Below are 13,073 nucleotides of genomic sequence, written 5' to 3' on the forward strand. Positions count from 1 at the left end.
GTAGGATAAAATTACAATGTAGGATCGTTTGTCAGAACACCGGCGAAAACTTGGAGGTAAAATTTGCACTGCCGTACTCAGAGGACGGTTGAAAGTACAGGAGAAAGGTAAAACTCATTTATTTAACTAAAGGGGAGGTGTAATATGAGCTTATTTCCAAAAATGGGACAGTATAACACATGTGGGGCACTTTAACACACTCCTCAACTTTGTGGACAGTGGAGTTGAAACTGTAACAGCTGCAAAAGGTGAACCAATATAATTGAACACTATGGGTTGGGAATGCTAAATTCATATGTGAGTCAAGGCAGGTAAACGAATACTTCTGGTAATGTAGTGTATGTGGAAAAAATGTCATTAATAATCAAAGTAATAACAATTGTAATGTAAAAGAAAATCAATCTCTCTCTCTCTCTCTTTCTTTCTCTCTCTCTCTCTCTCTCTCTCTCTCTCTCTCTCTCTCTCTCTCTCTCCCTCTCTCATTTCCTCAGGTAACTACCCCAAGCTGATCTTCCACTTCCGTCTGAAGCGTAGCATCCTGTACTTCATCCTGGAGACCTATGTGCCGTCCAGTGCTCTGGTGGTGCTCTCCTGGGTCTCCTTTTGGATTAGCCAATCGTCTGTTCCCGCTCGCATCTGCATTGGTGAGCACACCCCCATCACCTCTGATACACTTCTGTCTGTTCCTTTTTCGGTAAACCCACCATGTAAATCACTACTGTAGCCTACTTTATGCTGAACTCTGCTCCGATGGACACCCCGATTATTTTAATGTTGATGTGTAAAAACAAAGTTACCCAGTCGGGGGCCTGGCCCCTGATATGTGGGGCCCTGGTGCCTCAGCCACACTTAACCTCTCTATAAATGTCCTTGCTTGCAAATGCTGCCCCCTCAAGCATTCAGACATATGTTTTGCTTTCTTCTCTACCATCTTGTGTTTCTGTGGTGTGTGTGTGTGTGTGTGTGTGTGTGTGTGTGTGTGTGTGTGTGTGTGTGTGTGTGTGTGTGTGTGTGTGTGTGTGTGTGTGTGTGTGTGTGTGTGTGTGTGTGTGTGTGTGTGTGTGTGTGTACGTGTGTACGTGTGTGTACGTGAGAGAGAGAGAGAGAGAGAGAGAGAGAGAGAGAGAGAGAGAGAGAGAGAGAGAGAGAGAGAGAGAGAGAGAGAGAGAGAGAGAGAGAGTGCACACACATGCATACGTGTATGCCGGGCAGGATGTGCGTGTGTGGAGCGAATCTGCCAGCCTTAGTCTGGACTGGGCCTACAGTCGGCCGATCTCCCTGTAGGGCTGCAAGCCCAAGAAATCCCACAGCATCCTTCATCTCATTCTCAAGCTCTGACACATGAACAGTGGAAAGGAAAAAAAACACACAGAGGGAAAAAAACAAAAGAAAAGGACAGTGGAAAAAAGCAGCGAAACAGAAAAAAACCCCAGAATAGAACGAATATGCAGACAGTCCCTGTGGAGCTTTCTGACTTTCAAATTTCAAACAATTGAATACATAAAGCTGTAGAGAAGAAACAGGATGAAGCCAAGTGTGAAAAGAACCTGACTGTAAAACAATATGGTTATTTGTTTTTAAATCATGGGAAAATTAAAGACTAAATGCCTGTGTCAATGTTTTTGTTTTGAAAAGCAAGTTGTTACAAGCACAGGTCATAACAGACCACAGCGAACGTTTGTGTTACAGCTGTGTCTTGGAAATGTCAGGGAAATTTGTTCATTAGATGTTGCATGTACAACAGTAGTTAGACCAGACACATAAGTGTGCAGTGCAGTGCAGTGCAGTGCTTTTTGTTTTGAAAAGCAAGTTGTTACAAGCACAGGTCGTGAAATAAATAGGCCTAATGAAAACAGACCGCAGCATAGCGAACGTTTGTGTTACAGCTGTGACGAAACCAGACACATAGGTGTGCAATGTATGAAACAGATGGGCACGAGATGGGCAGTCATTGAGAATATCCGTGGTGAGCTGTTAAATAGTGTTTCATGGTTGCTTTAGGCTAATGTTTGTTTCATGTATTTTAAGTGGTGTTGCAGAGTTGAATAAATGTTCAATTAATAGACATTTCCATTAGCTTTTAATGAATTGCGTCAACGTCTCTTTATTAGAAGTGTTTCATTACCGCTCTCTCCGCTATTAGGTTTATGAATTCTAGCCTAACCCTCTGGAGTCTAAGGCCTCTCAAGCTTTGAGGTAGTTTGCAACACCTTGACTTTTTTCAAGTACTTCAACTAACTGTAAACATCTATGCAAACATGGCACATAAAGTTGTATTCTGACAAGCCCAACAAAAAACGAATATGACAGTAAAGTGAATGTAATACAAACAAGTTTTATTTAAATTGAATGTAAACACCACTGTACATTAAAAAAAACAAAAAAAAAAGTTTTGGAGGTCTTCAAACAGTGCAAGAAAACAGTCTAAATATATAGCCAAGACTTTGGAAGTTTGAACCTTGTAAGCAAAAGTGTTTGCTACATGCAGGTGTGCGTTGCTCTGCGTTGCTCTGCCTAGCGTTGACATCCAGGGTACCAGATGCATGCTCTGTGCCTGCTGCACGAAAGAGCCAGGCTTGCTGGTGTGACAGCCAGAGTGCCCCCACAACTCTAGTGATGGTCACACCATCACACTGTCCCTACTTCTGCATGCTGTTATGACTCTAGAGTAGTGTTTCTCAACAGGGGCGCTACAGCCCTCCAGGGGGCATTGATGAGTCCTAGGGGGGCGTTGAGGAGGATGCAGCTGAGTGGGGGCAGGGCTTAGTTCCCATTGGGAGACATTAGTCTATTTCATTTTTCAATACTAATGGGGGCGTTGGTAGGTTTATGATGAGGTCAAGGGGGTGTTGGGAGGCTTATCATGAGGTCAGGGCCGTTTGTTCCAAAAAGGTTGAGAACCACTGCTCTAGAGCATAACCACATGCTTACCCCGACAACATAGTGCAGGAAACACGCCTGGGCTTTGACCGAGGCAGAAAAGTCTGTGAGAATATCCGTGGTGAACTGTTAAATGGTGTTTCATGGTTGCTTTCCTGTAATGTTTGATTAATGTGCTGTAAGTGGTGTTAAATGGTTGCATAAATGTTTGATTAAAACATTTATTTCCATTAGCTTTTAATTAAATTATAGCCTCTCGTTGTAACTCGAAATTGAAATAGAAAGAGCTAGGCTCATTGGTGTGGCAGTCAGAGCGCACACACAACTCTAAATATGGGCATCACATCCTCAAATGCTCATATGCTTGCATGTTTGGCTCCATTGCCTGTGCGATTGTTAGTTTGTCGAGGTACTTATGTACTTAGTACTCCAGTACTTGAGTCATTACAATGACTACCCATGAGATTTAGAATTAAAACTTTTCTGATAGCCTGTAAGTCACTAAGTGGCTTAGGCCAAAAATATATTGTAGATATGCTACGGCAATATCATCCTAATAGATGTCTTACTGTAAGTCTTCAGAGTCTCCTCTAGTGGTTGTGCCCAGGGTCAAATCAACAGGGTGAAATGGCATTTAGTCATTATTCTGCCAGATGTTGGAACCAACAGTAGCATTTTCTAAAAAGACAGCTTTATTTTCATCTGCCTTTAGTGATTGTGAGTTATCTATTATATACTGTACACATATAATGCTTTTTAGAACATATTTTTTATTCTTTCTTTCTTCTCTGTCTTTACTCTTTGAACTACAGTTATGTATGTAAAGGACCTATATAAATACTATTGCTATTGGTCTTGCTACAAGGTGTAACCACAATGCTCATTATGACGACCCTGATGATGGGTCCCCACACCTTGCTGACCAATGGCCACACAATCCTAGTGAACTCTAATGATGATCACAACTATGTGAACCAAGGTGTCTTCTGGAAAAAAAAAAAAAAAAAACGGTTGATTGACCTAAAAAGAAGAAAATATGATGCAAAATAATTTTAAAAAATGACAGTGCTGCTGATGGGTACGGTACACACACCTCTCTGCCCAATTCAAACAAAGTGTGTTAGTGATGATCATTTGATGGTCCCGCGCACTATGTGTGGGTCAGTTGTCTGTGTTCGCTTTCTTATCTGTCCAGGTGTAACCAAGGCGCTCACCATGATTATGCTGACGATGGGCGCACAATTCCCACAATGCAAGCGAACCCTGATGGGCACACTAGAACACTGGCTCTTTCTCTATGCCCAGTGTTCTAGCCTTGATAGGACGTGAAACGCCCAATGATTGGACACTCCGCAGAGTTCACCAAATAGTATCCAACCACTGGCCGTTTTAAGTCCTAGCAAGGCTAGAACACTGGGCATTGAGATAGGGCCACTGACTCTGCTAGGCTACCATGTTTGGTTCCATGGTCTGTGTGTTTGTCCCCAATGTTGGATATTAAATGAGACACAAAATGAAAGTCTCCGTTATTTTGTTCGTTTGTCCAGGCGTAACCACGGTACTCACCATGACAACGCTGATGATGGGAGCGCGCACCTCGCTGCCCAATGCCAATTGCTTCATCAAGGCCATCGACGTCTACCTGGGCATCTGCTTCAGCTTCATCTTCGGGGCCCTGATCGAGTATGCCGTCGCTCACTTCTGCACCCTTCACCAGCCCAACGCTGCCAATGCATACATGGTGAGTCTTTGCAATATATTATTATTATTATACTGTCAATGCATACATGGTGAGTCTTAACAATATATTAGGTAACACTTTTAATACCGATTCTAAGTCGGGGAAGGATTGGCAAATGATACAGAAACCATTCATCATTTGCCAATCCTTCCCCGACTCTCTCACACACATGTATCAGAATCAAAAACCATTATCTAAATGTATTCAAAGGGTTATCTAAGGTTTGAATAATGCTTAACAAATGCATAACTAACGCTTAACAAGGAGTCGGTATTATAAAGTGTTACCCATTATTGTCATTGTAATTATTATTGTAATATTATTAATATTACATAATAATAACAATGATCATCATCGTCATCACATGGTTTGTCTTCACAATAATTATGTGATTGTCTTAGTTTGCTGTGTGTTCGTCTGTACGGTAGGGGTGCGTGATTATGGAAAAAATCATAATCACGATTATTTTGGTCAAAATCGAAATCACGATTATTAATCACAATTATTGATTTTTTGCAGATTTTTTTTGAAAATTATAACAAGATGAAATATAACCAAGAATGAACTACACTATATATGGGATGAGCAAAATAAAATGAATTGTAATAATTATGTAAAGGCAATAGCATAAAACCTATTGGACAGATCTCTGGCCAGAAACACCAGCCTGTCAGTATGTTCTGGCTTCAAGGACGCTCTCAAAAGTAGGTCACTATTGCCACGATTAAATCACTATTAAAATTCCGACTTCGATTTCACTAATTGATCACGATTTTCAATTATTTTCGATTAATTGTGCAGCCCAACTGTACGGTATGTCTGTTCGTTGGTTTGTTCGTTCGCAGTGCAATCATCATCGTCATCGTATTAATCATCGTCACCATCATCTGTCCCTATCCGTGGGCCCTTGAGCAAGACATCGACGTCCCCCAAATTGCTCAATAGCGGCAGGTTGGCACATTGTGACTAGCAGGCTCTGTTTGTGGACGAATGTGTGATTGTAAGGCATAGAGTGTAAAACACTGTGAGTATGTGTGTTCCTAGAGAGCAGAAGAAAGTGCAGTCCATTTGCCATTCAATTGTATAAACCCTTTTATAAATGGCTTCTACAGTTTAGCAAAGCAACCAACATTGGGCAGAGATGAGTATGGGTAGATTTAAACCGTCACCTTCACTTCTATATCCATCTTCTCTGGCAGCCACTGGCAGTCTTGTTACTAGTGGTGGTGTTTGTTGTCACCTGTTGTCAGGCAGGCCTGCCACAAACAGGCAAGCAAACTAGGGAATTGTCTCGGGCGCCCAGCTGCAAGGGACCCCCTGGTAACGACTGGTTATATACTTGTCATAGCTTTGGGAGTGTGGGAGCACCTCCTATAAAATGTGCTATCATACTGCTATCAAAATCTCTCGTGAGGGTGGCCCTCAGCAATAGATTGAAATAGAAAAAGGGGGCTCTAAATGCCTCTGTGCCTAGTCCCCCCCAAATACCTTGAAACGGCCCTGCTTGTTGTCATTATTACTTTTTTCTAGCCTGATGATGTTGTTTGGAAGGGCCAGACCACCATCATGTGGCTTTTGTCACAAGGGCCGCTGACAGCTTTGGGTGGGCCAAAGACAAAGTCATCTAAAAGCCCCCCCATCCAAAACATACAATGTAAAACGACCCAATTTTGCGCCCCTGGGCCCAGATCGGCTGACCCCCTTGTCCTGTCCCCTGTCGTCTTCCCTGCATGTCACCTCATTATGTTTGTCAGCGTCGCTCCATCCTCCATTCCATCCATTCCATCCATTCATTCTGCTTCATTTACCAAGGGCTGTACAGGGCTTGTCATTGTCATCTCTATCTCCCCCTCTCTGCCTCTCTCTCTCTCTCCCTCTCTCTCTCTCTCTCTCTCTCTCCCTCTCTCTCTCTCTCTCTGTCTTTTTCTAACTCTCTCTCTCTCTCTCTCTCTCTCTCTCTCTCTCTCTCTCTCTCTCTCTCTCCCTCGCGCTGTCTGTCCTCATCAACTCTGTCAGACAGCTATGGCACAAACAATTGCCTCTGATTATTTAAAAGCAGAGAACAGTCAAGCAGTCAGGCACATGGTCTGCCACCTAATCCCTACATGACCTACAAGATATACAATTTATCACCTTATTATATTTACCTCCGCCAAGGAGGTTATGTTTACGGTCATGTTGGTTTGTCTGTTTGTTTGTCTGTCTGTTTGTCAGCAGGATAACTCAAAAAGTTATGAATGGATTTGGATGGAACTTTGTGGAGTTTTTGGAAATGACCAAATGAACAAGTGATTCGATTTTGGTGATTCAGACACAAACCGGAACCAAAAATATTCTTCACCATTGCAAGCCTAGAAATCTAGACGCCCCCCATGACCGCAAGTTGTATTGCGGGACAGGCGAATTTTGATATTCCAGTTTCTAACTCTACAAAAAAGAAGGCAGATAGACTGAAAATAAAAATAGGGTGTAACATAGTGAAATGTTCTATCAAACAGATTCCTTGGCAGAGGTCTGCACTCTCTGAGTGCATTTCTAGTTTTGAACTAGAACTTTGTCAATTAGTGAGATGGCAGATATTCTGTGCCATGTCAATGCATGCCTTTGCATGTTTGCTTTTCAACTTTAACATTAAAAAATGCTCATACCATACTATTTTTTACATTGCACTGTAGTTAGCTCACTCTCTTATTCAGAGTACAGTGACTGGTAATGGGTAAGTGAACAACCAGGAGTATTATGGGGCTTAGAGCAATGAGAGTAGGCCTATATTATAAGTCTGGGCTCAAGTAGCACTACATGCTGCGTCATGAGGTGAAGTATACTAACATTAAGCCAGCTGCTAGGTAGGCTGCAGTGCAGATTACGTAATTTTAAGTAGACTACGAGAGTCTACACAGCTGATGTTTATAATATCAATTACATTCAAGTTATAATAATGATAATAATATAATATAATAACAATAAATGCTTACAGACCAGCTTATGTCAAACACTTTGAAAGCCTTCGTCTTGGAGACACATGAAGGTAACTTTGTACGACTAATAGCATAGCTAGCATCATCGTGCACTGTCAACTGTCTGTCGTTGAAGGTGTCTTTAATCAACTTTGTGTTGCCAGCCTCAGTACTGCATCTACCCTGCCACAATTTCGTTTTCCCCCATATTATGACAATTGCTGTGATGTTATTTAAAAGCGAATGGAACTTGTTTTATGCTATCCTAACAAGCTTATTGGTCGTCTTGGCCAAACAAGCATGTAAATGTTTTGTTTTACTTACCAAAAACTTGAGATGAGATGAATGCAATTTGGCGCTTCTCTTCCGACATCCGGGTCTAGCCCCACCCACCCGTGGTTGCTTCACTTTTGAATCCAACATTAGTCATCCAGTTCTAATGTACAATCAGCGGGGTTAGACGTCTTGCTCAAGGACAATTCAAAATGGATGAGATTGTGGTAGAACGCTAAATGTTGGTTTGCGCCCACATTTGGTACTTTATTTTGCCTCAGGATTTCAATGTGTCCCAGAACAACTCCTGAACCATCAGCAGTTACCCTTTTCCTTATATTAGTTAAACTATGTTTAGCTGCTACTCTTATTCATGAATACCATCATTGACTTTCAGGGTTCAGGGACCATACCTGGAGCAGCATGGGGTTAGATATTTTGCTCAAGGGCTCTTCAACCAAGGATGAGGGTGCAAGGGATCTCTACTGTTGGTATTCACTCACTCAATTTCTACCCTTTAACAGTGCGTAAATGCACACACTTAAAGGTTAACATGACCTCTTATAGTGAGGGCAGAAATGTTTTCATACTCGTTGTCAAGGGCACGTGTGCCACTGGGCATAGTGTCAGCACTAGTGCCCTTTACCTTGGAAATTGTCCAAATGTGTCTGTTTCTTTTCCTGCGTGGTATTTCAAGCCCATGGTCAAAGCTGTCAACGGGCCTGTGTGACTTTCTGGGTACACTGTACCTTGGAATCACTCCAACTGCATGTGTGTGTGCGTGTGCGTGTGTGCCCTGTGCAGCTTTTTGGAAGTTGGCCAGAACAGAGCTCTGCATGGGTGCATACATGTTATTATCCTTAGGGTATGCAAGTTGTGGAGACCAGGGCCTTAACCAGACATTTTCAAATACTGAGGTCAAAAACTGTGTTCTGTACTGTATAGTGTACATTTAGAATGCTTCAAATAGCCTACTTCAGTCAAACTTTTAAGTTTGTTTTCATTAATCACTGCCTTGAGGATAAATTGGGGCGTCATATACAGATTGAATTTATCTTTGTTGATCAAATATCAATTTCATCATAGATACATTTTGCATTACTGAAAAAAATACTGAGGACATGACCTCTGTGTCCTCAATGGTAGTTACGGCCATGGTGGAGACATGTCAACATTGGTGCGCTGTACTTTTTGGAAATGCTCCAGCTCTTGTCAGCCCCTAAGTGGATGATTTTTTGGGGGGCCCTCAGTCAAAGTGACTACTGCACATGTATATTGCATGAACTGTCCTGTTTAACCTCAGGATAGCTGAGTTCCTACATACAGGTTGATCTGAAATGTGTACACAATATTGTAAAGATTATACTTGTAAATTGTAAAGTAGGTGTTTATTTGTAGAGTTTGCAGACATCACTTAAGTGTTTTGTCTCTATGTAATCCTTTTGTAGAGTTTGCAGACATCACTTAAGTGTTTTGTCTCTATGTAATCCCAAACTGATGTTTAAAGTCTGCGTTATTAGACCTGCAACAGTGACTGAAAGTGAATGCAAAAAAATAATTGTGTGTTGTTTGCATTGTCAGCAGTGCCTGCATCAGAATGGATATCAGTGTGAGAGCAGATAGTGGCGATGTCTGTGATTTATATCACACTATGAAATAATTTAAAGTCTATATACATTTTTTGGGGCTAGCCTGTATAAATGTTGATTCACTATGCTTTGAAAATGCCCCAACCTACTCTATATCACCCTGTGTCCTTTTGAACTTTGACCTCTGGGTCAAAATGCCCATGGCTTTGTGCAACAGCACGGTATGTGGTCTTCATTCCAATCTGTCCCAGCTTTTGGAATCGCTCCAGCCCCCTGTCACATAATTTAGGTCAGTCACACCACTCATGAACTCTTCCCTCAGTTAATAACATTAGAGCACTTCTGCAGCTCAGGAATTACAAAAATACTTAAAAAATAAGTAGCCTAAGTGAAATAAATCAGTAAATCAATTTTGACTTTGTCAGGAATCTCTAGTTGAACAAAATAAAAAAAGACATATTTTATTTTTCTAAATTTGAAAATGGTCTAGCTAAAAATATAACACCTGTGGTGTTCGCGTAGTTCTCAACAAAACATGAACCAAGAGATGAGACACAAATTTGAAGCTACAGACTTGTTTTTAGTGTCTCTTAGAGCTGATTTAATACACAGGTCGAAAACGACCGAAACACAAGGGAAGGTGACCGTAATTGAACACAATGCGAGGGTAGAGGTTAGATATGTACATTGAGTGAGAACGTCATTTTACATGTTGATATATAGCCAAAGTCTTCCTGCCGAAAGGTTTAGGCCAATATCTCTGTACCTATCTACTGTATATGAGGCTTTAGGAGGGAGGTATACTAATGTTCTATCCTCGAAGTTGGCATCCATGACAGATAGATGTACAGGTAGTTACACGAAAATAGATGTACAAAATAGACACTATAAAAAAACGTTACACCCCTTTCGATAGAATAATTAAAAGCACCTGTTTCTTTGTGACGTTTTTGTGTCAAAAACATATAACCGTGCCGTACATGATTGCATTGTAATTGCATTATGTTGCCTTTCCATTGTCAAATTCGTATATACTTAAAGGAACAGTCCACCGTGTTTCAATAATAAAGTGTGTTGACCTGAGATGAGCTCCTTCCAACCTGCCTCATCTTTGGACACGCCCCCAGTCAGCAACGCACGCGGCCCAAACTCGTTAGCATTAGCTTGGCTCAGTTTTACCAACAGACAGCATGAGGTGCCTTAAATTAGAAGTGACCAAATTGTTCCACGTGTTTCCTATTTAAACATCCCTGCGTGACTAATAAACCGACCCAAAAGTTGTTGCGCAAAATGAAACGTGGCGATTTCCTTCCTAGATAAAAAATGGCACTGTAATGACAGGCGTAGTAACACATTCGGAGTACTTCGATTTCGACACATTGATGCCTTCATTCCTAGTCCCCCCCTTCCCCTCTCCCCCTCTCCCTTCGTGTGAGAGGACTAGGAGTGAAGGTATCAATGCATCGAAGTCGAAGTACTCCGAACTACGAACAAGGTGGACTGTTCCTTTAAGTTCCCACACAGACACACTTTTGTCGCGTAAGATCTCACGCCAAAGCTAGAACCATGGTGAATTGCTGAACCAATTTACTTGTGCAATTAAAGGTGCAATCCATGAGACTGTTTCTTCTTGAACAGTACGGCCAGGAGATGCTGGACCGCGAGGACGAGATGAACGGGATCGTGACCTCCATCGGCGGCGGGCCCCACGGACTGCGTGCCCGCAAGCAGCGCGAAGAGGTCCTGAGCCGCACCGGCAGCACCGCCAGCCCCACCCACAGCCTGGCCAAGGAGGAGCTCGCCGGGGCGGGCCAAGGCGGCGGCGGCGCCCAGGGCGGTGCGGGCGGCAATTCGACCTCCGACCCACGGGGGTGCGCGCGGGGCTGCGCGCGGACCTTAACGCAGGCGGGGCGCCTGGTGCGCTTCTTTAACTGCTGCCACGTGGAGAACCCGCACTACATTGACAACTACTCGCGCCTCACCTTCCCACTCTCGTTCGTCTTCATCAACCTCCTCTACTGGACCTATTACTTGTACTTCTGAGGTTATCGTGTGGGGGAGCGGAGTGAAGCTTGCTTTAACTGTAGCAAGGCTTGCAGTTGGAATAGTGGGGGCATGGGGCTGTCATTGTTTGGATGGGTGTGGGTGTGTTTGAGTCTTGTGTGTGAACTACTTGTACTTAGGGGTGGAGGTTGTGTGTGTGTGCCTGTGTGAGTGGGGGAGGTGGGGGGGGGTGGAGGAAGAGGATGGGGAGGGGGTACCACTGCAGATCTTGCAGGTAGTGTGTGTGTGTGTGTGTGTGTGTGTGTGTGTGTGTGTGTGTGTGTGTGTGTGTGTGTGTGTGTGTGTGTGTGTGTGTGTGTGTGTGTGTGTGCGTGTGTGCGTGTGTGCGTGTGTGCGTACGTGCGTGTGCGTGTGTGTGTGCGTGCGTGTGAATCACTGGGGGAATGGGGCTGTCATTGTTGTTATAGATGTGTAGATGTGGTGTGTTTAAAGTGTATGTGTATGTGGGTGCATCATGTGGGTCTGTGTGTATACTACTTGTATTTCTTAGATGCTGGTGAAGGGCAGAGGTGGGGAGGGAGGGAGGGAGCAGGGTCCCACTGCATGGTTTGGAGTGAGAATGTGTATGGGGGGTGTCAGTGTTTCTTGGGTGTGTTACATACATTTCAGTGTATGTATGCGGGTGAATGAAGACTCGGACATTGCAGTTTCGTGCTGACATGCATTGGTTTCTGTCATTTTTGTGTATGTTCATTTGTTTGATCATTTATTTATTTATTTATTTATTTATTTATTTGGTAACACTTTATTTTAGGGATACATCTATTAGCACTAATACATACAATGTTAATGCCTGCATAAGTAACTTATAAGGCATGTACTAAGCAAACGCTAAGGCCTACTAGGTCCTTACTAAGGTTAAATTGGTAATAAATCTCTTATTGTGCATGAACAAGACATTTGCGAATACATGCCTAACAAATGTTTGATTTTGCTTAGTACATGCATTACAAGTTACTTATACAGGGACATTGTATGTATTAGTGCTAATAGATGTATCCCGAAAATAAAGTGTTACCATTTATTTTTTATTTCATTTTATTTTATTGCCTGGTTATTTATGTACTATATAGGCCTACCACAGTACTCCACTTTCATGCTTTTTAGTTCCACACTATCGAATTGCACCTACTTGCACCCAATGCTTTCAGTCATATACAAATTTGTGTAGTGTGCACTGCACTAGTAGTGTTCATGTCTGTGTTTACATTACGTGTGTGTGTGTGTGTGTGTGTGTGTGTGTGTGTGTGTGTGTGTGTGTGTGTGTGTGTGTGTGTGTGTGTGTGTGTGTGTGTGTGTGTGTGTGTGTGTGTGTGTGTGTGTGTGAGTGTGTGTGTGTACAAACATGGGTTCTGTGTATACTGTATGTGCAGTATGGCTGCTGTGTTCACCGTAAGTGTGTTTGTGTGAGAGTGTGTTTGTGCATGTTTGTTTCAGCATCTACTGTGTGTGTGCGTGCGTGTGTGCCCGCATATGCGTCTGTGTGTCTGTCTGTGTGTGTGTCTGTGTGAATATGCGTCTCTGTGCGTCTCTATCTGTGTGTGTGTGTGTGTGTGTGCGTGCGTGCGT

The 13,073-nt window shown here is 42.8% G+C and overlaps 1 protein-coding gene across 1 annotated transcript in view; it reads left to right on the forward strand.

Annotated features, from left to right (window-relative positions):
- gabrz (gamma-aminobutyric acid type A receptor subunit zeta) overlaps positions 1–11,483 on the forward strand; it is a gene marked incomplete at its 5' end in the record, with an annotated part of 48,490 nt that extends 37,007 nt beyond the window's left edge. The window contains 3 exons of the mRNA XM_063222105.1: positions 492–644; positions 4,428–4,621; positions 11,079–11,483. Of these exons, the coding sequence (XP_063078175.1) occupies positions 492–644; positions 4,428–4,621; positions 11,079–11,483 (752 nt within the window). The remainder of the gene's footprint in view (positions 1–491; positions 645–4,427; positions 4,622–11,078) is intronic.
- Between the last annotated feature and the right edge of the window lie 1,590 nt (positions 11,484–13,073).

Source organism: Engraulis encrasicolus, chromosome 17 (assembly GCF_034702125.1).
Source record: "Engraulis encrasicolus isolate BLACKSEA-1 chromosome 17, IST_EnEncr_1.0, whole genome shotgun sequence".
Taxonomy (NCBI): domain Eukaryota; kingdom Metazoa; phylum Chordata; class Actinopteri; order Clupeiformes; family Engraulidae; genus Engraulis; species Engraulis encrasicolus.